Source organism: Terrapene carolina, unplaced genomic scaffold, assembly GCF_002925995.2.
Source record: "Terrapene carolina triunguis isolate 2854851 unplaced genomic scaffold, T_m_triunguis-2.0 Scaffold32, whole genome shotgun sequence".
Lineage (NCBI taxonomy): Eukaryota > Metazoa > Chordata > Testudines > Emydidae > Terrapene > Terrapene triunguis.
In genome coordinates this window covers 1827905-1853968 of record NW_020664383.1, presented here as the reverse complement: position 1 = coordinate 1853968, position 26064 = coordinate 1827905, and the positions used below count along the sequence as shown (strand labels likewise).

At 40.9% G+C, this 26064-nt stretch overlaps 1 protein-coding gene across 4 annotated transcripts in view; it reads right to left on the bottom strand.

The window, feature by feature from the left end:
* The window catches only part of LOC112112234 (amyloid-beta A4 protein), a 313996-nt gene that overhangs the window by 191676 nt on the left and 96256 nt on the right, over positions 1-26064 (bottom strand). For all 4 annotated transcript variants that reach the window (XM_024208071.3, XM_024208073.3, XM_024208074.3 and 1 more), the window contains exon 3: positions 1928-2057. In XM_024208071.3, coding sequence (XP_024063839.1) covers positions 1928-2057 — 130 coding nt within the window. The remainder of the gene's footprint in view (positions 1-1927; positions 2058-26064) is intronic.

The following is a 26064-nucleotide window of genomic DNA, read 5'->3' as shown; positions in this document are numbered from 1 at the left end:
TTTTTCTTTTTTTTTTTTGTGAGATGGGAAGAACAGAACGACACACAGTATTCAAGGTGTGGGGGTATCCTGGATGTAAGAAGTGGCATTATGATATTTTCTGTCTCATTATCTATGCCTCTCCTAATGGTTCCTAACATTGTTAGCCTTTTTGACTGCTGCTGCACATTAAGCAGATGTTTTTCAATAAATTATCCACGATAACTCCAAGATCTCTGTTTTGAGCGGTACCAGCTAATTTAGATCCCATCGTTTTGCATGACCCCTGTCTATTGTTTCACAAACTTTTCTGGCTCCTGGCTCCATGCTCCTTAATCAGAGCCATTGTTATTTGTGGTAGGGGCTATAGTTAAATTACTCTGTGCTCCTTTGGTCTGAAAAGCGATACTGCAGTATAAGTGTAAAATAGTTTCTTCAGCTAAACTCTGGTCAACCAGAACAAAACCTGCTCATGCCTTCTTCCAAATCGGCACCACATAGGAAGAGTAGGTTTCCAGACAAGGAATGAGTGAACAGTTACATACTATGATGCCAAAGTTCTTATTTTGACACTGATCAGTAGGGTCACTACCTGGACACCAGGAAAGAAATGGTGAAGCTCCACCTACTGTACCTCTTCCACCTCCTGACAGAAAAAATAAAGGATTGCAGGACTACAGTCCTTCTGCCATCATTCCCTTCACTGAATAATTGGTCAAACTTCAGTTGTTCATAGTTGCTTTGGAGGAGATTAAGGTTCACACACTAGTTTTTAGCTGTACTGTCTTTATACAAAGGCAAACTCCAACTGGAAGTTGGATGTAACTTAGAAGACACCCAACCCAAATTACCATGGTCCTTAACATGACAATTCCCTGATATTATTTCAAACCCTTTTTACTTTATAGCAGGAGATTTGAGGAATTTCTGAAAAATTAGAGCTGGATGCCTCAAGAATCAGCATGGATTTGTTTCTCCCTATCCCTCTTTTGTAAAAAAATTATTAAAAGTGATCACTTATCTCAGCACCACTTCCAGCCAATATGCTGTTTCAAAGCAGGAAGGTCACAGAAAGGAATAGAAGGCTGCTGCCGGGAAAATAATTTTGTGGAAATGCTGGAGCTCTGATTTACTGGTGGGTAAAGGAACACAGGACTCTAGAATCTTAAAGCCTATGCATGCATGACCTTTCTCTTGCTCCCAAAGATAAAACATTCTCATTGTATTCAATGGTTCAAAATCTAGCACTAAAGAAAAAAGCTATACCTATATAGATATACAGGAAAAATTATACAAGTACATCTTACCAGAAGATGGATACATTTGTAAGGAAAGAATGATATCTCCAAGTAAGTGTGTGTGTATCTATCTATATATAGCCCCACATATCCCAATTGTCTAAAGCAGTGGTTCTCAACTGGGGGGCTGCGAACGCTGAGCCCTTTCAGGACGTTAACGGGACTCCGCAGCTTCAACCTAGTGCCCTGGCACCTCCCATACGGCTGAAGCCGAGATCCCTGACACCCCCCTGAGGGGCTGAAGCTGCCCCCCCAAGCCCTGGCAAAGCCAGGAGCAGCGCGGGGCTGAAGCTGGACACCACCCGAAGCCAGGAGTGGCCCAGGGCTGGAGCGGGGAGCCACGCGGGAATAGAAGTCAAACTATGCCTATGCCTATGCCCAAGGCTCCCCCATCCTCCCCCCCAGCACAGAGCCCTGAGTCCCGCTGAGCCCTGGAGTTTTTACAGCATGTTGAGGGGGGCCTCAGTAAGAAAAAGGGTGAACCCCTGGTCTAAAGGACTGTTGAAATGGACAATACTCTCTAGGAGAAATATGAAGGTGCGAGAATATTACATAGTCGTCCCCGTTTCCCAAGGAGGAGACAGTTTTAAATGAACAGATACATATGGAGAGAAAACAGAATTGCAGATTTAAAAATCTACACAACTCACCCAAGCACCTGTAGGGAACCACAATGTGAGGGTGACTCTTGCACTGCTTCCGTCCCCTCTTGCACCAGTTTTGGATTGTCACAGGCTGGTTGGCTTCCACAACATTGGTAATTTGCAATTCAGGATAAACCTAATGTTCAAAATACAAAGAGAACAAATGTAATCAATCAAAGGCATTTGTACTGTGTTATTAAATAGTGTTGACACCGATATCACAGAGTGATGTTAAATATCACGCCTTCTCCCATCTGTTGTATATTATGTAACTATCATTCATCAGTTCTATTTCATACAATGAATTTATATTGTTATATGATTCACCCAAGTAGAAGCTATACTCCATTAAGAAAACAATAACCAATAATTATCAACTATGATTGTGAATGTGGTGACACCCAACTGTCTCTTTTAAAACCTTAAATGACTCCCCACCCCTGACTCCATGTCCACCTGAACTGAACATATCAATCCCTGTTGGGCTTAATTTTCTTCAGCTGAGTGTCACCAAAAGGGACATCTTTCTGTTTAGTTACAGTGTTCCCTACTGCATGACCAGTCCATCAATCTCCTCTCAAGACTCTGAACTTCCCCGCTTTCCCCAAGTCTAATCATAGCCTCATCCTAAACTCAGAGCCCTCCTTTCCCCGAACATTGTTGCATTTGGAAAGTCTATTTCTGAATGTCAGCTATCACTTTCCCAATACAGCCCTCATCTGCCTCCACACTGACAGTTTGCTGAATCATTTATTCATTTGCATGCTTAGATTATTGCTGTTCCCTCCTTTCTGACTTTCTTAAATTGCTCATCTCAAAATCCAGTCTGTTCCAAACACTGCAGTATACTACTGCACCCACACATGGGCTGACAGTCATGCCATTCCAGCCCTAAAAGGAACTACTCAATTACAGTCATTGCCATGATCCCAATCCATCCCCATCTGCGATCTCATTTCTCCCTCAATCCTATACACACTCTCCCCCTTTTCCTCTCTCATTTCTGGCCCTGGCTGCACTCCTTTGTCAGGGGTCAATTCTTCACTGCTAACCAGCTATATGGAACAGTCTACTCACCTCCCGATAATCTAGTTTCTCCATCCCTTCTTTTGAAAGGAAGCGAAAACTCATCTCTAATGCTGCCTACGATCTGTAATCCATCAACCAGGTCCTCACATGGAATTTACTGTGGTACTAACTTCCCTTTACTTCTCATCTCATCAACTATTCCAACCTATCCTCAACTCATTGTAACTGCTGTGCATTAAGATACTTGAAAGAGCATACAGTTTTGGAGCCTTAACATTCTGCCTTCCATAAAGGGAGGTTTTTGTTTTGTTTTTTCTGTAGTTAGGAACTCAGTGTGTTGAATGGAATACAACTTGCAGAGTAGGAAACCCTTTGTATGATGGGTGGAGTTTTAAAGACACCTGATTGATACTAAGTTTAATTATCATTTGTATTACTTGCATTCTGGTAGCACATAGAGACCCAATCAGGAGCAAGGCCCCATCTTGGTCAGCACTGTACAAACAGAGTAAGAGATGATCCCTGCCCAAACAGCTTACAATCTAAGTAAGATAAAATGAAACATGTGGGTGTAGCAAAGTCAGAACTGTATCTTTAATTAAAGATGAAATTTAAAAGCATAACATTTAAATGGCAATGATAAGTAGCAATACATTTTTGTGCTCTTTTAGGCTGCTCTGCGATTAACACTACTTGAATTCAAGCAATGTGGGGGTAGCACATGTATAGTTGAAGGGACGCGTAGGATGCAGTATAAACATCAAACATAGGATTATGGGAATGGGCAGTTCTCTCCTAATGGTCAATTGAAGGCGAGTGTAATTGAAATACTGTACAGCCACATCCTGGACTGTATGTTTAAAACACATTATAAATTACATTTAAATTTGTTACATGTAAACCCAGGACAATTAAAGATTAGCATGTTATGCGGAACATTCATATCTGACAGGGTGAATACCATCCTATATATCACATGGCATACGGCATTGCATTAATTACTACTATAAAAAGGGAAGAGAAAAAAATCCATGACTGCATATTTTCTCCATGACGGAATCACGGTACTTCCAATATTATATGGAACAGTTTCTCTTTTACATTGGATCAGATGTATTTCTTTTAATAGTAAAAGGGACAGGATTTGGGATTTTTGACTCCAATTTCTAGGACCATTATTTATATGAAGCAAAGCAAGAAATGCGAAGAATATGGGTCTATACGGATAATGCTGCTGTGGAGTTTACTACCAATATTTCTGTATTTGTGAGATCTTGGATTGGCTTTGTTCCACTTACTTGTATCTGTTCTGTAGCAGATAGATTTAAGCGTTTACTATTTACACTGTAAATGCACTAAAATTTCCATATTCAGTTATTAAACATCTGCATAAAGTGAATGCAACAGAATCTGCTGCTCTATCTCCTTAAGTGTGCAAGTACTGAATTTTAATCAAGTTGACAATATTATGAATGAAATAAAAAACTTCTTTTCACCCCCTGAAACCTGGTGTGTCTTCCCTTCAGTCCTCCTCACTTCCTTTCCCCGATAGGTGAGTGCACAATCATGCTTATGTTCCTGTTCTGTCACAGCAGTACCAAAATGCATTAATTGGGATTCCATGAAGCTGGTAAGTTTCAAGCTGCCACTGTTGTGTAAACACTACTACTCAAAAGCACACAGGCTGTTTCGGGAGCCATGGGAGAGGTACAACAGAAGAATTTGGTTTGCTGTGTTGACTAAAGGCAATATTTGAGAGGACAAAAGTTTACCACTCCAAATATAGACATCTTAAACAATTTCAGATGGCATCATTAATAATACCTTGGGTCATAAGATTGAGACATGATGCAATGTCACTGAAATGTTCTCACTGCAGAATTTTTCTGATATAGTTCACTGAATAAGTCAAACCCATAATGGAAATGTGGCTACTGTACATACGTACATTAAAAAAACCAAACACTAACATCTACAAAATGTCAAGTTTTAAAGTGTTTTTGTTGGAAGAGAAAGAGAGAAAGAAATAAAGAGAAAGAGAGAAAGATCCTGAAATCACTGACAAAAGTGTATGTAGACTTCAGGACTCCAATTCAGGAAATCTTTCCTATCCAGAACAATGCTTAAGCACATGGTTAAAGTTAACCACATACTAAGGTGCCTTTCTGATGATTAAAATTAACTATTGATGTGAGGCCTTGTTAAAACAGTAGTAGCAAGACACAGATTAAGATAAAATAGGATAATTTATCCATGTTTTATCTGAAAATTTCCTTTCTTGAAATAAATTAGGTCCACAGATCCATGACACTGGGTACTCTACTCTATGCAGCAGTGGAGGCAAACCAAACCTGTCGATCAGAAGCAGTCAAGGTGTAGCTCCAACCATGACTTGAGACACTTCCTGGGAAACACTAAGCACTCTATCAGTAAGGAAACTTAAGTAGTAAGATTAAATAGAACAATCCTCCTGCAGAGCAAGATATTCATCTAACAAAAAACTTTGAGTGCCAATTAAGAATTCAATATCTTTTCCCAACTGACAGCCCATTCAGGTGGCTTGGATCTGTGGACCGCATTACTTCAAGAAAGGAAATTTGCAGGTGAGCCCCGGATAAATTTTCCTATTCTTATTAGTAATGAGGTCCACAGATCCATGACATCAGGATTTTTATACCAGCATCCATTCGAGGCAAGAACTATTTAGAGTTATTTACAAACATGAAAGAGGATAACCCTTTATTAATAGTTACTGGAGGCTTGTCTTCACTACCCGCCTGGATCGGCGGGTAGAAATCCATCTCTCAGGGATCAAATTATCACGTCTCGTCGGGACGCGACAATCGATCCCCGAATTGACGCGCATAGTCCACCAGCGCAGGTAGGAGTAAGCGCCGTCGACGCGGTTGCCGCAGCGGTCGATTTGCCGCCGTCCTCACAGCGGGGTAAGTCGGCTCGTATACGTCGAATTCAGCTACGCTATTCGCGTAGCTGAATTTGCGTATCTTAAATCGATCCCCCCCCAGTGTAGACCTAGCCTGGAATACTATAGCAAGGAGCACCCATCTACTAAAGGCAGCACCAGATGCTTGATGTCCAGCGTGCAGAATTTGAAGGTGGTACGAACAGATGACCTGGTAGCTGCTTTACTGATTTTCTTTTGTGTATGATCTTTCTGCCCATGAAGCTGTCACAGTTCAAATGGAGTGAGCTCTGATTCTGGAAGACTGAGTTACACTTTTTTTGACTTGTGCGCTTCTGAGATGAAAATAATTTGGACACCTGGAAGCGGGGGATTTTGAAGCCTTCTTTCCCTTTGACACTGGATAATAAAGCACAAAGCGTGTGTCTTTCTGACCTGAGCTGTGTGGTAAATATATACTTGGAGAGCTCTGCAGACATCCAAAGTATGCCACAATTTCTCTTTGCAGCAAAATGGAGTTGGACAGGAGGATGGAAGAACAACCTCCTGTGCTTTGTGGAGCCTGCAGTTAATCTTTTAGTATGAAGACTGATCAGTTCTGACTACCGCTTTGGCCTTATGAAACATACAATAATGCAGTTCCAGGAAAAGAGCTCACAACTCAGACACCCTGAGAACAGAGAAGATTGCTATCAAAAACACCACTTTAATGATTAGAAAGTAATGAGGCACCTTCGCGAGTAGTTCAAACGGAGGGCCTGTAATGGCAATTAGAACTAGGTAAGATCACAAAATAACTTGATGCATTACAGGAGGATGTAGAAGAGATGCTGCTCTCCTTTAAAAAAAAAAAAATGTCAGGTATAGCCTGAGTCTATCTTAAAGAAATTTGAGACATTGTGGTACTGAAGCAGATGTGGGGGTTGAGCCCCAGGCCCCTGAATACACTGAGTTAGTAGATTTATTTCTGGTAACTAAAATCATGGATATTACCTCTCTGAATAAACTTGGCTTAAGAGGCTCTATTCAAGAACCAGGCAGCTAGGCTTAGATTGTCTGGATTCTGATGCATAATTGGCCCTTATATCATCATATCCCTTCTGGACAGATGGATGATGGGAGGTCTTGGGACCACGCCAAGGAGGTCAGAGAACTGAGGACTCCTGACCAGAACTGGGCTACCACAACTACCAGTGCTGCTTCTCTCCTGATCTTTTGTAGCATTCTGATGTGTAAAGGAAAGGGAAGGGAGGCACATAAAAGTCCCTTCTGGCCATCTCTGCAACAGGCTTTGTCGTTTTGGCTCTGGGATTCCACCAGCAAGAGGAGGAGACTGATACTCTGTAATTCAGGTGGGAGGCAAACAGATCTCTCTTTTATCAGGCAATGAAACACCTCTGGGTGTAGTTCCCATTCTGAATGATCTAACTTTTGCCTGCTGAGCCAGTTAGCCACAACATTCAGTTTTCCCTTGGATGTGAAGGGAGCGACTTGTCTGTAGTGTCTCCTTTGCCCAAGTCATCAGGAGGTCAGCTTCTCTTTGAAAAACTGTAAACCATGTTCCTCTCTTTCTGCTGATGTATGACATGGCTGAAGTGTTGTCAGTCGTGATCAGTATGAAGCAAGTCCAGATACAGAAGCAAAGCCTTGAGATCATATTGGATTGCCCTGAGCTCTTGCCTTGTGCTGACAAAACTGCGTAGTGTAGACAAGGTGTAAGAATATCCACATGGGAGACCACTGAATGCAGAAGAGAGAAGTACATGAACAGGTTGACTGTTTTGATAAGTTTTCTTAGCTTCTCCTGACTTTCTTGCAATAAGGTGTTCTGTAGAGGACATGACACTGGAAATACATTGAGATTTTTAAACAGCTCTCACAAAACTGGGCTCTGCAGCATACTTATTGCTTTGATGGTACAGTCTATAACTGACTCTGGATGAGGCTTGGATAAGGAAGTCACCAAAACAGGGTTGACACAGACTCCTTCCTGAGCTGCTACTAACACTACCAGCATTTTCATAAACTCTTGCAGCGCTGTTGATAAATCAAAGGGAAAGAACTTGTATTGGTAACACTGTGCTCTCAAAACACAGTTTAGGACACATCTATGAGACTGTCAAATTAGGATATGAAGATAGGTGTCCTTCAAATCTATTGATGTCCTGCAGTCCCTTTGTTCATGGCAGCTAGTGTGGATTATAAAACCTCCATCATGAATTTTGATTTCTTCATGGATCTGTTGAGATAACTATGTCAAGAGCTGCTCTGTGGCCTTGTTTTGTCTGAAGGGGAGGGACAGGTTCAGTTGCTCTAATTCATAGATCTAGAATGAGATGGGTAGTCTGCATACCCTAACTCTTCCTTAGACTACGGAAATTTATTTATTTACAGGCTGAAAGAGACCATCCTCACAAAACCGTTCATCCACACTAGCGTTGCATCTGAAAGTAACCAGGGGGATGAGGGGAGATTAGGGGGAATTGGGAATGACAGCCCAATAGTTATGATATGGCGACCCATAGTGGCAGCTGAGGAGGACAGCCCCGATACTTTCAGAGTCTTTTAGGTGTGGCAGAAAAATCCTTATCATGCTATTACACACTCACGGGGTTTATGAGGAGTATAGCTACAGCTTCTCTAAGGCATCTGCATACCTTATAACTCAGAATACTTAGTACTCTTTTGCCTTAAAATCTATTTTGTTTTTTTTCTCTTTTTTAAAATATTTTATTATGTGAGTCTTTAGCTCTGATTTGGAGTGTTGGTCTTCCTCCTCTAAGCAGGGAGAATTTCTTTTGTGGGATTGTGTGCGCGCATGTCAAGAGGAAACAACACTTGTCTGTGGCCTGGCCTTTCCAGCATTGATTTCACATGCTGCACTCCATGAAGGTGACCAGGGGACATAGATGCTGATGGATTATACCCCATGCTGCATGCCACAAAGATGAGCGGGGGAACGAGGTGCTGTGGGTATCTGCCCTGCTGCACTCTGCAGATTTATGCAGCTTGAGGGAAACGGATTTAACTCTGTGACTTTTAGAGCACCTCCTAGTGGAATCCCTTGAATCAGACTCTTCAGAAGATGAAGGGGGCTGAGAGCTTTTTTTTTTTTCCCTTATGTTGGGACAACTAGAGGAGTCTGAACATTTGAAAGACTTCTTTTCTTATGCCTTCCTTTGATCCTCCTGCTCAGGAGAGAGGAATTTCAGAATGATAGTCCAGGAGGGCTGGGGGAGAGAACCATGTGATTGGTTATTCTTTTGATCAGGTTTCTGGCCCTGAAAATGTGGAGGTTCTGACTGGAGGTTTGTGCTGGAATGGCTCCTGAAGGGGGCTCCCCTGTGTCCCTCATTTTAAGGGAAATTCCTGGACCTGGCCTGGAGATAGGTCAACTCCACCCCAGGGGAACCAGACTCCAAACCTGGACATTCAACGGCGAGTCCTTGGCCTGTTTGCTGCACTGGGAAACAGTGCTGGTAGGGTGCAACCCTGAATCACTGCAGGGCCGAAATGGGATTTGCTGTACAGCAGAAGGAGGGGATGGGCCCAATGGCCCCTTACCAGACTCTCCTCCTTGTTCAGTCTCTGGATCCCTGTCAATAGCTCCCTGCCACTGCAGAAGTACAGGAGAGGGGCTGGGCAGGTGCTTCACAGTCAACAGTCGTGGCTGTGAGCCAAGGCTCCATTGGCAAGGCGGGAAAGTTTCTCTGGCCCTTTGATATTGTGCTTCAACCTACACTCACCCCCTACGTATGAGGGAGTTAGGGGTGGGTAGGGAGCCATCACTTGCTACTCCTGGGGCTGCTGCCATAGCATGTGCCAGGCCTGGGGAATTTTGCTGCTGAGGTATTGCCAATGCTCCCTGGAAACTCTCCTGCTCGGGGAGGGAGGCTGCTGGAAACCCAGTCCATGCCTGAGCACTGGCTTTCCCTTTCTTTGGCTACATCGACACTATAAGCTAGGGGTGCGATTCCCAGCTTGTGTAAACATACTCATGCTGGCTCTCATCTGAGCTAGCACACTAAAAATAGTAGTAGCTGCAGTAGCATGGGCAGCCGTAGCACGGTGCTAGCCACGCTGAGTACAAACCCACCCAAATCTCGTGGGTACGTACTCGGGGCCATTAGCGTGCACTACTGCAGCTTATTTTTAGCATGTTAGCTCACATGAGAGCTAGCATGAGTATGTCTATGCGAGCTGGGAATCGCACCCCTAGCTCACAGTGCAGATGTAGCCTTAGCAGTCTCTGCCACACAGCGCTCCGCATGGATGACGAGCAGGGTACAGACAGTCCCAGAGGCTGAGGAGAAAGGGAATCCTCTCTGCCAATAAAGGCAGACCCTGACAGCCTGCAGATTTTAAGGCTTCTTCAAATTTGCTCTGCAGCAGAGAGAAGCTGTTCTGTCTGCCTGCAGCTGGAGAGGCAGATGAAAGCTGGCCTTTTGTTAGAGGTGGAGCCTCACCTCCCCTGTCTCTGATTGACAGGTAGGATCTGTCTCCCAGGCTGCACAGAACAGAGTACCCAGTGTCATGGATCCATGGACCTCATGAATAAGAGGAAAGATATTTGAACTAGTTTCAGCACAGATATGGCCTGTTTAAGCTGTTGGCAATATACTTTTTACTGAACCAAATACCATGGACTAGTCCAGTGGTTCTCAAACTAGGGCCGCCGCTTGCTCAGGGAAAGCCCCCGGCGGGTCAGGCCGGTTTGTTTACCTGCCGCGTCTGCAGGTTCGGTCGATCATGGCTTCCCATTGGCCGTGGTTCACCGCTCCAGATCAATGGGGGCTGCAGTAAGGGCGGCCAGCACGTCCCTCGGCCCGCGCCGCTTCCTGCAGCCCCCATTGGCCAGGAGCCGCGATCGGCCAAACCTGCGGACGCGGCAGGTAAACAAAAGACATAGCTCTAAATGCTCTCAATCCTCTGAATTACTGTACGGCAAAACAACATTTAAATACACTAAGAATAAAAGTTAAGCAAAGACATAAAAGACATTTAGGCAATCAAAAGGTGACAAACTGTAAACTGTCTATGTGTAAGTTTTCTTTAATCTTTGATATTTATTTTTTAAACTTCATTCTATTTAATGCAATTTGTATCCAGTTAAATTTAGCTGTAAATAATATAAGCCTGGTGACATTTGGTCATATAGGCCCCAATTGTTTGACATCTATGCTTGTGTTTAACATTATTGCTGAGAGTAATTGCATAGATGTCAAACAATTGGGGCCAGAGTAAAACAAATAAATGCATGTCTCTTTTGTACACAGGAACAAATCTTGCACACGCCACACAAGTAATCCTCAGCGGTTTCAGCAGAACTATTCAGGGGGAAAATTTATAAGCAAACACTTTTATTTAAAAGGAATTTTTTTCTCCTAAATTTCCCCATGAAAAACTGCCCCCCCCCCTTTTTTTTTTAAAAAAAAACTGAAACTGGAAAATTTTTGGTTTTCATGAACCAAATATAGCTTTTTTCTGAACCCTCAAGTTATCAATATCTTTCTTGAATTGTGGATATCAGAACTGAACTCAGTATTCCAGTAGTAGTATTTCCAGTAGTAGTATTATATTTTTGATAAAAAAATATTTGATTTGCAGGGGAAAAAATGTTTTCTGAAAACAATTTTTTTTAAAAACCAGAAATCTGCATTACTTACAGGATTATTATAAGCCCCTACCTCTTGTTCACTTATCTGTGCTACAGTATTCTAATCAAATTTGTGGCACTTCATAGCACACTATATATTCATTTTTTAAAATCAATAATGTGGAAGAAAACAAAATCACTGATAAATTTTGCAGATGACATAAGGTGGCTAAATAATTAAAAGGACAGGTCATGGATACAGAACAATCTGGATCACTTGGTAAACTGGGTGCAAGCAAACAATATGCATTTCAATGCAGTTTAATATAAAGTTCTACATCTAGGAACAAAGAATCAGGCCACACCTACAGGATGGAGGACTCTACTCTGGAAAGCAGTGACTCTGGAAGAGACTGGAAGGGTCATAGTGGATAAGTAGCTGAACATGAACACACCTAAGTTAACGCTTTGGTTCAAAAGGGCTAATGCGATCCTTGGATGTTTAAATAGGGACATATTGAGCAGGAGTAGAGAGGTTATAATAACTCTGTATTTGGCACTGGAAATACTACTACTGGAATACTGAGTTCAGTTCTGATATCCACAATTCAAGAAAGATATTGATAACTTGAAGAGGGTTCAGAAAAAAGCTATGAGAATGATTACAAACTATGCCTCCACGAGCTCAATCTATTTAGTGTATCCAAGAGAAGATTAAGGTGTGATGTGATTGCAGTCTGTTAGTACTTAGATGGGGAACAGAAATTTGATAGCAGACTCTTCAATCTACCAGAGAAAAAAGTGTACCAAGATCTAGTGGTTGAAAGTCAAAACTAAGGCCTTATCGATACTAACCCTATAAGTCAATTTCAGTTATGCTAGTTAAGTTACTTAAGTTACTTAACTTCAGTCGATGTAACTTACATTGACTTACAGCAATGTCTACACTGTGCTATGTCAACGGGAGATGCTCTCCCGTCGACATAGCTTCCACCTCTCGTTGAGGTGGATTACTGAACTTGACAGGAGAGAGTTCTCCCATTGACTTACCGCGTCTTCATTAGACCAGCTAAATTGATGCCCACTGCATCGATCACAGCAGCACCAATTTAGCCCATAGTAAAGACAAACCCTAGGCAAATTCAGATTGGCGATACAGTAGAACCTCAGAGTTATGAACATCAGAGTTATGAACTGACCAGTTAACTGGCACACCTCATTTGGAACCAGAAGTACACAATCAGGCAGCAGCAGAGCCAAAAATAAATATATAAATACAAATACAGTATAGTACTGTGTTAAATGTAAACTACTAAAAAAAATAAAGGGAAAGCAGCATTCTTCTTCTGCATAGTAAAGTTACGAAGCAGTATTAACTCAATGTTCAATTGTAAACTTTTGAAAGAACAATCATAATGTTTGTTCAGAGTTGTGAACAACCTCCATTCCCGAGATGTTCATAACTCTGAAGTTCTATTGTCAGGTGCAAATTTTTGACAGTGAGGGTAATTAACCACTGGAAAAATTTTGCAAGGATTGTGGTGGATACTCCAACAGTGGAAATTTCTAAATCAGATTGCATGTTTTTCTAAGAGATAAGCTCTAGTTCAACTACAGCTATTGGACCACAACCAGGAATTAATTCAGGGAATTCCCATGGCCTGTGCGGTGCAAGAGGTCAGATTAAATGATCACAATGGTCCCTGCTGGCCTTAAAATCTATGAACCTAACAGAACTACATCTACAAAGAAGACATGTCCTAATTACAATCACACTAAAATCTATTAGAGATTGCTAGAAGGATTCCTCACTACTAATCACATGTACTGATATAATTCATTGTGCTCTGTATATAGGTTCAAGCAAAAGGCTGTAAAAAAATTATATTGGACAGGTAGTTATTTCTGATATCTATTGTCTATTCCAAAATAAAGCACAGTATTTCCTTCTTCAAATAGCTCAGCCCTGTATGTTTGTAATACAGCAGCCTCTGCTTGTTCATTATATCACTTCTTATATCACGATGTTTGTTGTCTTCCCAAGAGGTTTACAATATTTATATGTTCAACTCAACTATTCCATGAAAATTTTTGACTGGTATTTGTCTGTACGCATTTAAATTAAAACTATTCTGTACTAGTGAATCAAGCTATACATTAATACTAGGACTGTCAATTAATCGCAGTTAACTCACGCGATTAACTCAAAAAAATTAACTGCGATTAAAAAAATTAATCGTGACTAATCGCACTGCTAAACAATAGAATAGCAATTGAAATTTATTAAATATGTAGATTTTTTTGTTGTTACATAACTGCACTCTAAAACAAAACGATGTAAAACTTCAGAGCCTACAAGTCCACTCAGTCCTACTTCTTGTTCAGCCAATCGCTAAGACAAACAAGTTTGTTTATGTTTACGGGAGATATTGCTGCCTGCTTCTTATTTACAATGTCACCTGAAAGTGAAAACTGGCATTCACATGGCACTTTTGTAGCTGGCAAGGTATTTACGTGCCAGATATGCTAAACATTCATATGCCCCTTCATGCTTCAACCACCATTCTGGAGGACATGCTTCCATGCTGATGACGTTCGTCAAAAAAATAGCATGTTAATTGAATTCGTGATTGAACTCTTTGAGGGAGAATTGTACGTCCCCTGCTCTGTTTTACCTGCATTCTGCCATATATTTCATGTTATAGAAGTCTTGGATGATGACCCAGCACATGTTGTTTGATTTACGAACACTGTCACTGCAGATTTGACAAAACGCAAAGAAGTACCAATGTGAGATTTCTAAAAATAGCTATAGCACTCGATTCAAGGTTTAAGAATCTGAAGTGCCGTCCAAAATCAGAGGGATGAGGTGTGCAGTATGCTTTCAGAAGTCTTAAAAGAGCAACATTCCAATGCGGAAACTAGAGAACCTCAACCACCAAAAAAAACCCCAAAAAAAAAGATCAACTTTCTGCTGGTGGCATCTGACTTACATGATGAAAATGAACATGCATCAGTCCGCTCTGCTTTGGATCGTTATCGAGCAGAACCCATCATCAGCATGGATGCATATCCTCTGAAATGGTGGTTGAAGCATGAAGGGACATATGAATCTTCAGCACATCTGGCACGCAAATATCTTGAGATGCCGGTTACAACAGTGCCATGTGAATGCCTGTTCTCACTTTCAGGTAATATTGTAAACAAGAAGCGGGCACTATTATCTCCTACAAATGTAACCAAACTTGTTTGTCTGAGCGACTGGCTGAGGTAGGATTGAGTGGACCTGTAGGTTCTAAAGTTTTACATTGTTTTATTTTTTAATGTAGCTATTTTTTGGTACCTAATTCGACATTTGTAAGTTCAACTTTCATGATAAAGAGACTGCACTAGAGTACTTGTATTAGGTGACTTGAAATATACTATTTCTTTTGTTTTTTTACAGTGCAAATATTTATATTAAAAAATAAATAGAAAGTGAGCACTGTACAATTTGTATTCTGTGCTGTAATTGAAATTAATATATTTGAAAATGTAGAAAACATCCAAAAATATTTAAATAAATGGTATTACATTATTAACAGTGTGATTACTTGTGATTAATTTTTTTAATCGCTTGACAGCCCTAAATAATACTGCTTAGTTCACCTGAGATTGAGAATATGCACTGTAAGCGTATCTGTACTTTGAATAAAAATACTTTATGTCTAATCATTTTTCTCTCTCTTGGTTTGAAGAATGACGTATGTTTTTCTGTACATCCAGAATGAAGGTCCTGATACTTTAAAAAAAAATAATAATAATAATAATAATAAGGCGTTTTACCAGGATGGAATAGTTAAGAGCTATTTTGCTGATAAGAAATGTACAGATAGTTAAATGGGACTAAAGCTCATAGCTAGAAGAATAAAGGTATAGTCATGGTACTGCTGTAACGCCTGGATAACCTTTACCTTGGACTGCAGAAGACAGGTGTTTCAAGGAGGTACCACAGACTAGATGAACTGGTTTAGAAATATAATTAGGAACTAGCCTGCACCTTCACCATTTGGCACTTGAACATTTGGCAATCGGAAAATTTGAGCTGTTTAAAATTAATACACAAAATTAACACACCTAATCAACTCTCAATTCAGGCTGAAATACTTGAGGGGGAAAACCCCTAAGTATTTCCCATCTCAGTTTGAATGGGCTGTCTGTTGTGCCCTAATCAGAAGTCTATGCTGAGCAGCAAAGTGAGAGATTGGGTCTACCCAACTCAAAATGACAGTCATGAGTAAATGTATGTCCTTCTTACTGCTTCCCCTCATCCATCCTCCCATGTTCCTTCCAAAAGTCTGGTGCACCCCACTTGCTAGGTCTGGTTTTAAATTGTATCAAATTCTTCAGGACAGGGCCTGGCAAAATGGGATCTGATTCTGTTTGGGTTTGCTAAAATCAACTGTATTACAAATTATAATAATTCTCTATTCTCTACAGACTTGAAGCGGAACAAAACATGGACAGTCACAATACACACCCATCAACAGCAGGCGGTAGCACTAGTACAGGACTGGTGCTATTTTGCATGATCAATTCAGGATCTCAAATCTGATTTTTTCCTAGTATTTTTATGTCTCAGATCTCACTCAGGCTCCAGGTGCTGGTGGTGGGAGTGGCATCTTTATTTACATTAAAACAAGGACAAAACCAAACACACAAAACCAAGTGAAGGGCAGACACATCACATCACGCAACAAGATATTAATTTGTTTGACCAAATAAGACACGGCCCTAAAACTGAGACAACTAAATTTTGTTGCCAGGTAGCCACATTTGAAATCTTTGTTCCCTGTGGATAAGTTAAAAAATTTCTTCCAGCTTGACTGTTTCATACTTTTTAATATGCCATTTATTAAAATGCCTAGGTTGCATTAATCCCCCCCAAAAATATTCACGGAAGTCTTAAGAGAACTGATTTTAAAAGAGCTGTGAAAACTTTAATGGACATACAATAGGTAAAAATATATCTTCAAGCTTCAAACAGAGTCAGGAAAGTCTTTTGATCATCTAAATGAAATATCTGGCAGACAACATTTTAGGAGCACATTTCAAAGGAATTCGTACATTCAATATTCAATCTTCAGGAAAGTGGCTGTTGTATAATTGATTATGGAAAATAGTGTTCTTAAAGATTTAGAGTGAGGATTTCTGAAAAAGATAATTAAACTATGTTCTGAAAATGGAAAATATCTTCAATCACAGGTTTCCCCTATGCCACATTAGAAGTTGATGGAAAGTTTTTGTTCCTTCAACTAGATGGTAAGAGTTCAAAAAGTTCTTTTATCAAGGTTGCCAGAAGGCAGAGAAAGTTTAGCAAGTTGATGACTCAACAACACAAAGAAGGAAAATAAGTAATTTTTCTTCCAGACTGAGTAGCTCAGGGGTTCTCAGACTTTTCTACTGGTGACCCCTTTCACACAGCAAGCCTCTGAGTGCGACCCCCCTTATACATTAAAAACACTTTTTAATATATTTAATACCATTATAAATGCTGGAGGCAAAGTGGGGGTTGGGGTGGAGGCTGATAGCTCGCGACCCCGCATGTAATAACCTCGCGACCCCCTGAGGGGTCCCGACCCCCAGTTTGAGAACTCCTGGAGTAGCTGGACCTTTGAGGTACAGTAACACTGAGGAAACCTTTGCAGGGATATTGCATCCCTTTTCCCTGAAATAGTTTAGCATGGTTACCCAGCAGTGACAGCTTCTGACAGCTGTTTTGATGTTCCCACAGACATTACCTCTTGCAAGAATGGTCACTGTTCTGGGATTCCTGAAGCACCACTGTGGCTGGGAGCAGGGACTCTTGGGCATTGAAGGATGGCAATAGAAGTCCCAGAGGAACAACTAGCACAGCTGCAATGCTTGTGGCATCTGGTCCTAACCACAGATTTCACTGGCTCAGCCAAACAGCCTGTTTTCAGTGTTGTTACTAAGACATGCCTAGACACTTGCAACATGATCAATTGTATGTGAATTCAAGCCATCATGTGGTGTCGGGAGATCAAAATATTTCAACCAATGTTGTCCTCTTTTACAGCTCCTTTTCACATATTAGAGAGAGTCTCGAGGGGTAAGAATTTTACATCCTCGCAGCAAGATTTAAGTCTCAGTTCAGACTCATGAAGTATGTGTTCTTAATGTCTAAATGCAGTGTTTCTCTATTGGTCTGCTACATGTTTTAAACTTTCTTCTTGTAAAATACATACATGGCTTCATTTATAGATAAGTGACCACGGGGTTCATCTAACACTGAACCTACTGTAAACATTCAAAGGGACATTGCTGAACGGGGTATGTACTCCATAAGGTCACTACCCATCCGCTTCTACCATGATGCCTACAAGAAATTGGCCCCCTACTCACAGCTAGGTCGAATGACAGCTGGAGAAAGTGGATATTATTTATGAAAGGGAAAAAATATATATGTTCACATGATTCAGAGGAGTTAAATTGGGCATGCTGTTCATCTATCTGTGTAACCATGGGATATTACTACCATTTTCCTCATTCTCCTTCCCTTCAACTCTCCTAGTGTTCGGTACACTCGTTGCATTGTTTTGTTTTGTTTTAATTCTTCAGGTTTACATCTTCCCTATGTTCTTGGACTGCACCTAGCACAATGGGAATCTGATCTTTATCAGGGCTCTAGAGTCCTACCTTAATAAAAATAATCCAATAGCATTAATCATCATCTGTGGGAAGGCAGAGAAAAACAGCAGCACAACATCTCTTTTAGGATCACGGGGCTGTCTTGCCTAGCCTGAAGAAAACTTGGATACTGGGCTAGTGGGCATCTGGAAGTCTACCAGGACTAAATTTGTAAACAGAAAAAGAACAGAGGCTATACATGTATTTTTTAAAAGGTATTCAGTAAGACAGAATGAACAACGTGATGCTCAAAGAAAGGAGCCTATATTATACAGAAGGTCAGACTTGATGATCATAATGGTCCCTTCTAGCCCTAAAAATCTATGAAGAGCATTTTCAGTGTTTTACAAAAGCAACATCTGCATAAGAGAGAGATAAGAAATGAAAGAAGCAAAACAACCAAACATATCCTCTGTAGCCTTTTACCCCTCACCAAAGAGATATATAGGGAGCATGCTGCTCTTTTTTGTTCACTTGTCTGCAGTAAAAAGTATGAATGGGTATTTAATTCTCCTCAATGGAGCGTCAAAAGGGATTGCTCCTCAACTCAGTACTGCTAGCACTATGGTTTTATATTTTTGCAAAGAATCCAATTTTATGTGTTGGGGCGGCGGGGTTGTTTTTGCAAGTGTTCCAGAAAACATACTGCTTTCTCTCTCCTACGCAGTGCACTCTGTCAGGCAAATGGAGAGAGAGGTCTCACTTTCCCAGTTCACTACACTTCTACATGAGTCAACATTACAGCATTTGATTTTCTGTCAAATCTATTCCAGTTCAACTGTTCTATATTGTACCTATCCAAAGTCAACACCCTTCTCCTCAACCTTCTCTTTCTTGCTTACACACCTTCATTTGCTTCTGTACATAGGGGTGTGTAAGCAAAGTTAGTAGAGATATTTACTGATTCTACAGTTGTATTCTCTACACCTGATTTGCCATTCCTATTACCCTCAAAATTCAATTCTTCAATGTCATTTTCTATTGGCCCCTGAAAAGACAGCAGGCTAGTACTGACCTGCATATGAAGAGATGATTTACCTCCTCCTCCTCCTATCTGAACAAAAACCATTTTAACTCCCCCGCCCTTAAAAATAAACCCAGAAACATCTGTTTGTGTAATACCAACTGCTTTCCAAACAGTAACAGCACTAATTGACATCACACAACGCTGTGTCTCACCTTTCTTCTTATGCTGTTAAATCTCACACTGTGTAATCCCTAAATCCCACAATTCTGCAGTGCCAGTGAAAAGATTCAACAAGAGATTAATCTAATCGACTGGTAAGGAAGTAGGTATTGACACCAACTCTGCAGAATACCACCACCTTGTGAGAGGATCAAAAAACAGGCAACATTCTCCATTTCAAAGTCAAATAGAAAATCACCCTTTGTTTGTTTCAACAATATCAGTTCCTCCTTAATCTCCCTCTTCCTTACAGCACCATTGTAGTTCCATGTTAGTCCTACTCTTCATTAGTTACCCTCCACATCCTCCCCAAAATAGAAACAACCCATGTAAAACGTCTATGTGACTTAGCAGAATCCCAATGGTTCATGTCATTCTGTGTGTGTTCTCTGCAAAATATATGCCAGCTGGACAGGGAAGGTGATGGGGAACATGGATAATGTAGGCACCAGAGCAACTTCAGAAACAGTTTCCAAACCAAATACTTCGCTACATTCTCTGCTGTTCATTGGCAATGCGGAGGAGATCTGGCACCGAAAGAACAAGACGCTGAAGGTAGCAACCAAAACATTCAAAAAAATTACCAATAACAAAAAACCAAAATGTCAGCTTCCTCATGTCAAATTTATTTTACTTCTTAAGAGAGGCACAGACACCAGGCCTCTGAGTCTATGCAGTGCAATTACAGCGGACACTCAACTTCTCCTATGCCAAGACCGCAATCTAAACATGACTGTATGCATCGCCTCCTGTAAACCTGCCTACACGCAATATGTTTGTTCAAATTCAGCAGCTCTTATCTTCCTCTGTACATAGATGCAGCAACTTCCTCAACAGAAACATATTCCAAACCTTACAGGCAAGGATCTGTTTCAATAAATACTTAACCCATCAAGAGATCCACCCTAATAATCAGGTATGGATAAAAGCAACAGTTTGTACTCATCTTCTTTCCTGGCAAATCCTTAGAACCCTTTAGCCTGCTTGCACAGGCATTTACTGAACTGCTGCATTGATCCTGTGTATCACAGGAACACGATGAAAGACTAAAGCAATGAGATGGAGGTACATTTTAAACTATAATTTAAAAACAGCATATTTAATTCTCTCAAAGCTAGTAAATTACATCTCTCTTCCGAAGCAAGTAGGGGTTTCCCTTGGTATCATAGGTAAGGGTATGAGTACGTCACGGAGGTCACGGATTTCATGACTTTCTGCAACCTCCGTGACATTGGGGCCCCACAGCAGGCCCAGCCGCCGCGGCAGTGGGGGAACTCCCACAGCTCCCCAGCCTCCTCAGGCGGCGGGGGGGATTCCTCTCACAGATCCCAGCCACTGGGCAGACGCCCACCCACATCTCCCAGCCACTGGGCAGGAGCGAGGGGCCACAGCTCCCTGCAACTGCCTGCAGCTGGGCAGGGTGCTGGACCCTCCTCCCTCCCCACTTGGTCAGGGATGTTTTTAGTAAAAGTCAGGGACAGGTCATGGCTTCGGTGAATTTTTGTTCATTGCCCGTGACCTGTCCATGACTTTTACTAAAAATATCCATGACAAAATCATAGCCTTACTCATAGGGCAACAAGCAGCAGTGCTTTTAAGGGATCTTTTGTTTTACGCACAGGAGGAAGTATCTTGTCCTTCCCAACTAGCAACCACTCTCACCTAACACAGTCATTGAAATCTTTTGCTGCCCTCTATCACATGGGATGATTTAGTTGGGGATTGGTCCTGCTTTGACCACCCTTCCTGCAGCCCCCATTGGCCTGGAGCGGCGAATCGCGGCCAGTGGGAGCCGCATCGGCTGAACCTGCGGACGCGGCAGATGAACAAACTGGCCCAGCCTGCCAGGGGCTTTCCCTGAACAAGCAGCGGCCCTAGTTTGAGAACCACTGGACTAGATGACCTCCTGAGGTCCCTTCCAACCCTGATATTCTATGATTCTATGATCACAACCTGTTCTACCTCTGTGGTAGAACCAACATGTACCACGGAGGATGCTTTAAAAAGCTGCCTTTGGTACAGTACTCCTGGCAGGGCCAGTAGACTGTAATAGAGATTTCAGCTGCTTGTGCTGTGGCAGCTGCTGTACTTCTTGGGTAGCCTTAGGAGGCCTGTATGCTTCTTTTTAAGAGCCTCTTTACAGCAATTAAAACACTTGACCCTCATGTATGGTTGGCTTCATAATGATGAAGATGAAATGTCACAATCTTTTGATACAGATTGTAAGAGTATGCCAGGCTTCATTATTTTTTTATCCCCCCTTTGTGTATCTTCCCCCAGCAATTTATGCCTAACAAGCTTTTTAGATGCACAAAGCTAGCAAACAGTCTGAGAATTAATTCTGCGGAAACACTCAAGCCATGTGGGATTATAGTCTGGTTTTCATGACTAATGACAGTGTGTTTGAGAGCTCCTAGATATTAATAAACTACATTTCATATTTAAAATGATGGTATCAGCCACTGAGTCAGTTTCACAAGTTTCAGCTACAAAATCTCTAATTGCATCTTTCTGACAGACTGGGTCAGACGTGTATATGAATGAGCTACATTTATGTTTATTAAGTAGATCACAGTATTACATTTCTAAATGGTAGGATACATTCTATGGAAATGCCTTTAAAACCATTACTTGTTTTCTCTATTCAGCTATTCCAAGTTTCATCACTTTATGAAATGACCTACTTTATGTCAGTGTTCTCTCAGGGCCTTGTGTGAGCTGTCACAAACTAACAGGCCTGGGAACTCATTTTTTAATAATCTAATTTATGCATTCTTGAGTTTACTACGGAACTAGCCAAAGGGTAATTTGCTAATCTAAGAATCTAGATTCAGGTTTTTGCATACCCCAAGAGACAATACAGCTGTGACTTCATTTTTTATGAAACTCACTTCAGGGTTTAGCTTCAAAAATATAAAGCAGTAATATAGTATCATATGCTTAAACTTTGAAATGGTGATTGTGCTCCAAGTAATTCAAAATGCACTACAGCGTGCATCAAACATGGCTTAATACTAAATTGAAGAAATAGAATAAGATCTAGTAAATTTACAACAAAAGAGATATCCCTACTGAATATACTGATTAGCTTTGTTATTTTTACCTATGAAAAGTTAAACAACATGAGGGACAAAGATACCTAAAGTACATCTGCAGAAGATATTCAAATCAGTGCTCTGCTACTTATTTACTGAAGTTATAGTAACTTTCATTTAAAATGTATATATCAAGTTCTTGGGATTGGTCTGTAAAATGTGTGATTTCTGGTGTAATTACCCAGATATTGCTACAATAGCATATCTTTTAGCTGAACAGTAATATATATATATATAAAAGGGAATACAACATTTCTAGTATTTTCCATCCTATCAGAGACTGTAAGGGCACACGGTCATCTTAAAAAATATTCACACTCCTCTCTGAAAAAGTTTCACTAACTGTTATAAGCGCCACCAAAGGTTATTAGAATAGAAAGAAAAATATTTTTGCCTTAATCATTCTTTCAGCTTGTTTACTTAGTACTTTTCACTGCACTTTGTGCAGTCAGTTTCACAGTTCTCCCCACATAGTTATTCTGTCTTCCCTCTGAGTGGAACTTTCACATAGTAAAGGGAAAGAGAGAGAGAGAAAGAAAAGGAGAAATTGACGGGGGGGGGGGGGGGGGGGCAGCTGGAGACTGTTTAATTGACCCAGGTTGAATGTGAACATTAACATTATACATTTTCTTTTAAAACAATAAGTGGATTCAGTGCTCCAAAGAAGTGCTAGGTTGAGAGCTCTATATAGTCAAGTCCTGCCTACCCAGAAGCACTACATGTATAATCTTAATTTGGCGAGTGGGGGTGGTTCACTTTGTGTGCTCATCTTGTCCTTTACTTCTTTTGAAATTCCATCACGGGGACTCACTGGGATTGTGTCTCTTGTGCCTTATTCTGGTTTAATAGATCAAGATGTGTCCCCTTAACATCCTAAGCCATCCGTGCCACATAAGACAAAAAAAATGGTGGCATTTAAATCATTCCCTTATCTTGACATTTTGTCAGATAAAACGTAAGAGACAAACACACACAACATACATCCTTGATAGCAATTAATGTCTATTAGCTTATTTATAAATAAGCTAAGTCAGAGCCAGCAAGAGCAAACTGGGCCTTGTAGCATGCCTAAGAGAGGAGCTGGTAAAGTAATATGGCTTTTTCTTCCGCTCTCAAAGCACATCATTAGGGAATTTGTTTGATGTATGGGTAGGAAAGGGAAGTTAGGGATGTACAATGTAATATTTAATACTCTTCTTTAGGTATTAAAATATGACATCGAAATGCTAGTTTCTTTTCTAATAAAATACTGCTTATTGTAACTCAAACTTAGTTACAACACATTTCACATCTGGGGTGGGAACAGGGCAAAACCATTAAGGCTGCAATCTCTAAATGCCTCTGTGACAGTTTGGGGAATTTCTCTTTGTAAAATTTGAATTTGGGTAGATTTTATTAAATTGTTGTATTATCAAACCAGGAAGACAAGACACTGAGCTGGGGAAATAGGATCCGGGAGAGGGGAACCCAAACACACTCAAGCTGGTGGTAACTCTGAGGGAGGGAATTGTGTGCTGGTGTTTATTATTTTGCCTAGGTCTATGTATTTCCTGTACTTTGTCTATGAGGTAAGTGTGTTTGGTTTAGAAATTCCTCTACAAAATTTCTGTCTGTTACTTGCTTCAGCTGTCATGTGTCCCTGAAGAGTTAAACTATAAACCAGAGTACCCAACAAGAGTGGAGCTCTGGGCAGGAGGTGCTCGAGCAACTGGGATGTCTTAGGGGGTCAACACTGGGGCATCTGGACCACAGGGTTCCATTCTCTAAAAGAGGTAACAGAAAAAGAGTCTGGACCCAGGATGTGTGACCAAGAGGCCAGAGACTGTTGCTGGAGCTTGCCCAGATCCCATGGAGCTTAGAAACCCATAGATCCAGTGTGTGGGTCCAAACACAGATGCCTGGTGAGCATCCAAAACGGGGAGCACAACCAGGACTGTGACAAACTCCTAAAAATGCTCTCATGAAACCTCCCCAAGTTTATATTCATGACCAATGTAAAGGTATTATTCATGCCCTCTTCTGCAATGAAGGTGGAGTTTCATTTTTTGACTCAGAGTCAATTCTAGCTTACATTTTTCCAAAATGTGATCTACAAACAAGTTTTCACTGGTGGTCCTTAAGAGAACTGACTGATCAAATGGTTTTGGCTCCTCTTCCTTGTTTCCATCTGCTGAATTACATTGAAAATCTGCTGAAAATTACATGAATTCATTTCTTATTACTTTTCTATGCAAGCAATTGCTCTAGTTGCCTCAGGGATGTAACTCACCTGAACATAAGAGATGGTGGTATTGAAACACCACATATGGAAAGTATCCCCAAGACAATCTGTGTTTTAAAATGTGATGCACACTATGAAGAAGTCTGAGATCCTCTGATCCAGGTTATTATGCAATGTAAGCACTCTTCTATGTGCCTTCAAATGGGGAATATTCCTGGATTTATTGCAGGATCGCAGAGACTGCCATCATTTTGAAAGCAGGCCAGGAAGTCCAGAAGAGAACAGTTTCCTCTGGGTTATGCTACCAATTTACACCCAACCTCCTTCCCCCACACCAGATCTGAGAAGAGTTGAATGGCTGCAGAAATACTGCACTCCTCTTCACAGCTGTAACTTTCTAGTTGTACAGAACCTGAATTTCACCATTTACCACAGTACAGTACCTGAATTATGTCCTTGGTTTAGTATGATCAGGAAATTGAAATTCAGGTACCATGGCAAGGTTAAGAAGTGAGTCAGGCAGGGTCTGCAGCTCTCTTAAATCATAGCCATAATGGATTTAAAGTTAACACTGACACTACATTCCAAGAATTGGTACTGGGTCTCCTTCTGCTATCCTTGCATTCCAGTGTCTGCTCTCCCAATGTCCCCAATAATAGAGTGCAGCCATGAATACTATTACACAAAGCAACTTTCAAGTTGCACTGGGAACAGGAGAACAAAATTTATTCTGCTCACATTAGCGGTGCTGACAAAATGTAGCCTCATGTAGGAGCCGAGATGTATGGGAAGGAGCCAAGAGTCGTTCCCCCACCACTCTCATTTGATAAAAAGGCAATATGCGGGAAAGTGCAGAAAATGCATTACAGGTTAGAACTCTAACGGTTGCAAATAGAGATTCTTTGGATTCATACATTAGATGAGATGAAGTATGTCAAATAGTCTCTTGTTATTGTAGTGAGGAGTAGTATACCTAACAAAGGGAATACTAATGAAAAAAAATAGTATGTGATCATGTAATTAAAGACTATCAACGTTCAAAGACAAGGGGGGCAAATTAAAGCGGCACAGGCAATCTGAATTCTGACATTTCCTAACTTTTGAGTGCTTGTTCAACCGTAACATTCTGCAGAGATAGTTTTTTGTAAATGTAATTTCTTTAGGATTTTCTAAATAATACCACCAAACCCAACATTACAGATCATAAAAATTAATGACTCCAAGTTAGCTCTCACTTAGTAAGGTATATGGATATTGACATAGATTCACGCAAACATTTTAAGAGCATCTTCCATCTTCGTAGTCTGATTAGGCTTTTGGGAATAATATAACAACAATATAATACAATCCTTCCCAATCTCTATCCCTCTTACATTGGTTAACAATGTTAAGTGACAATATTT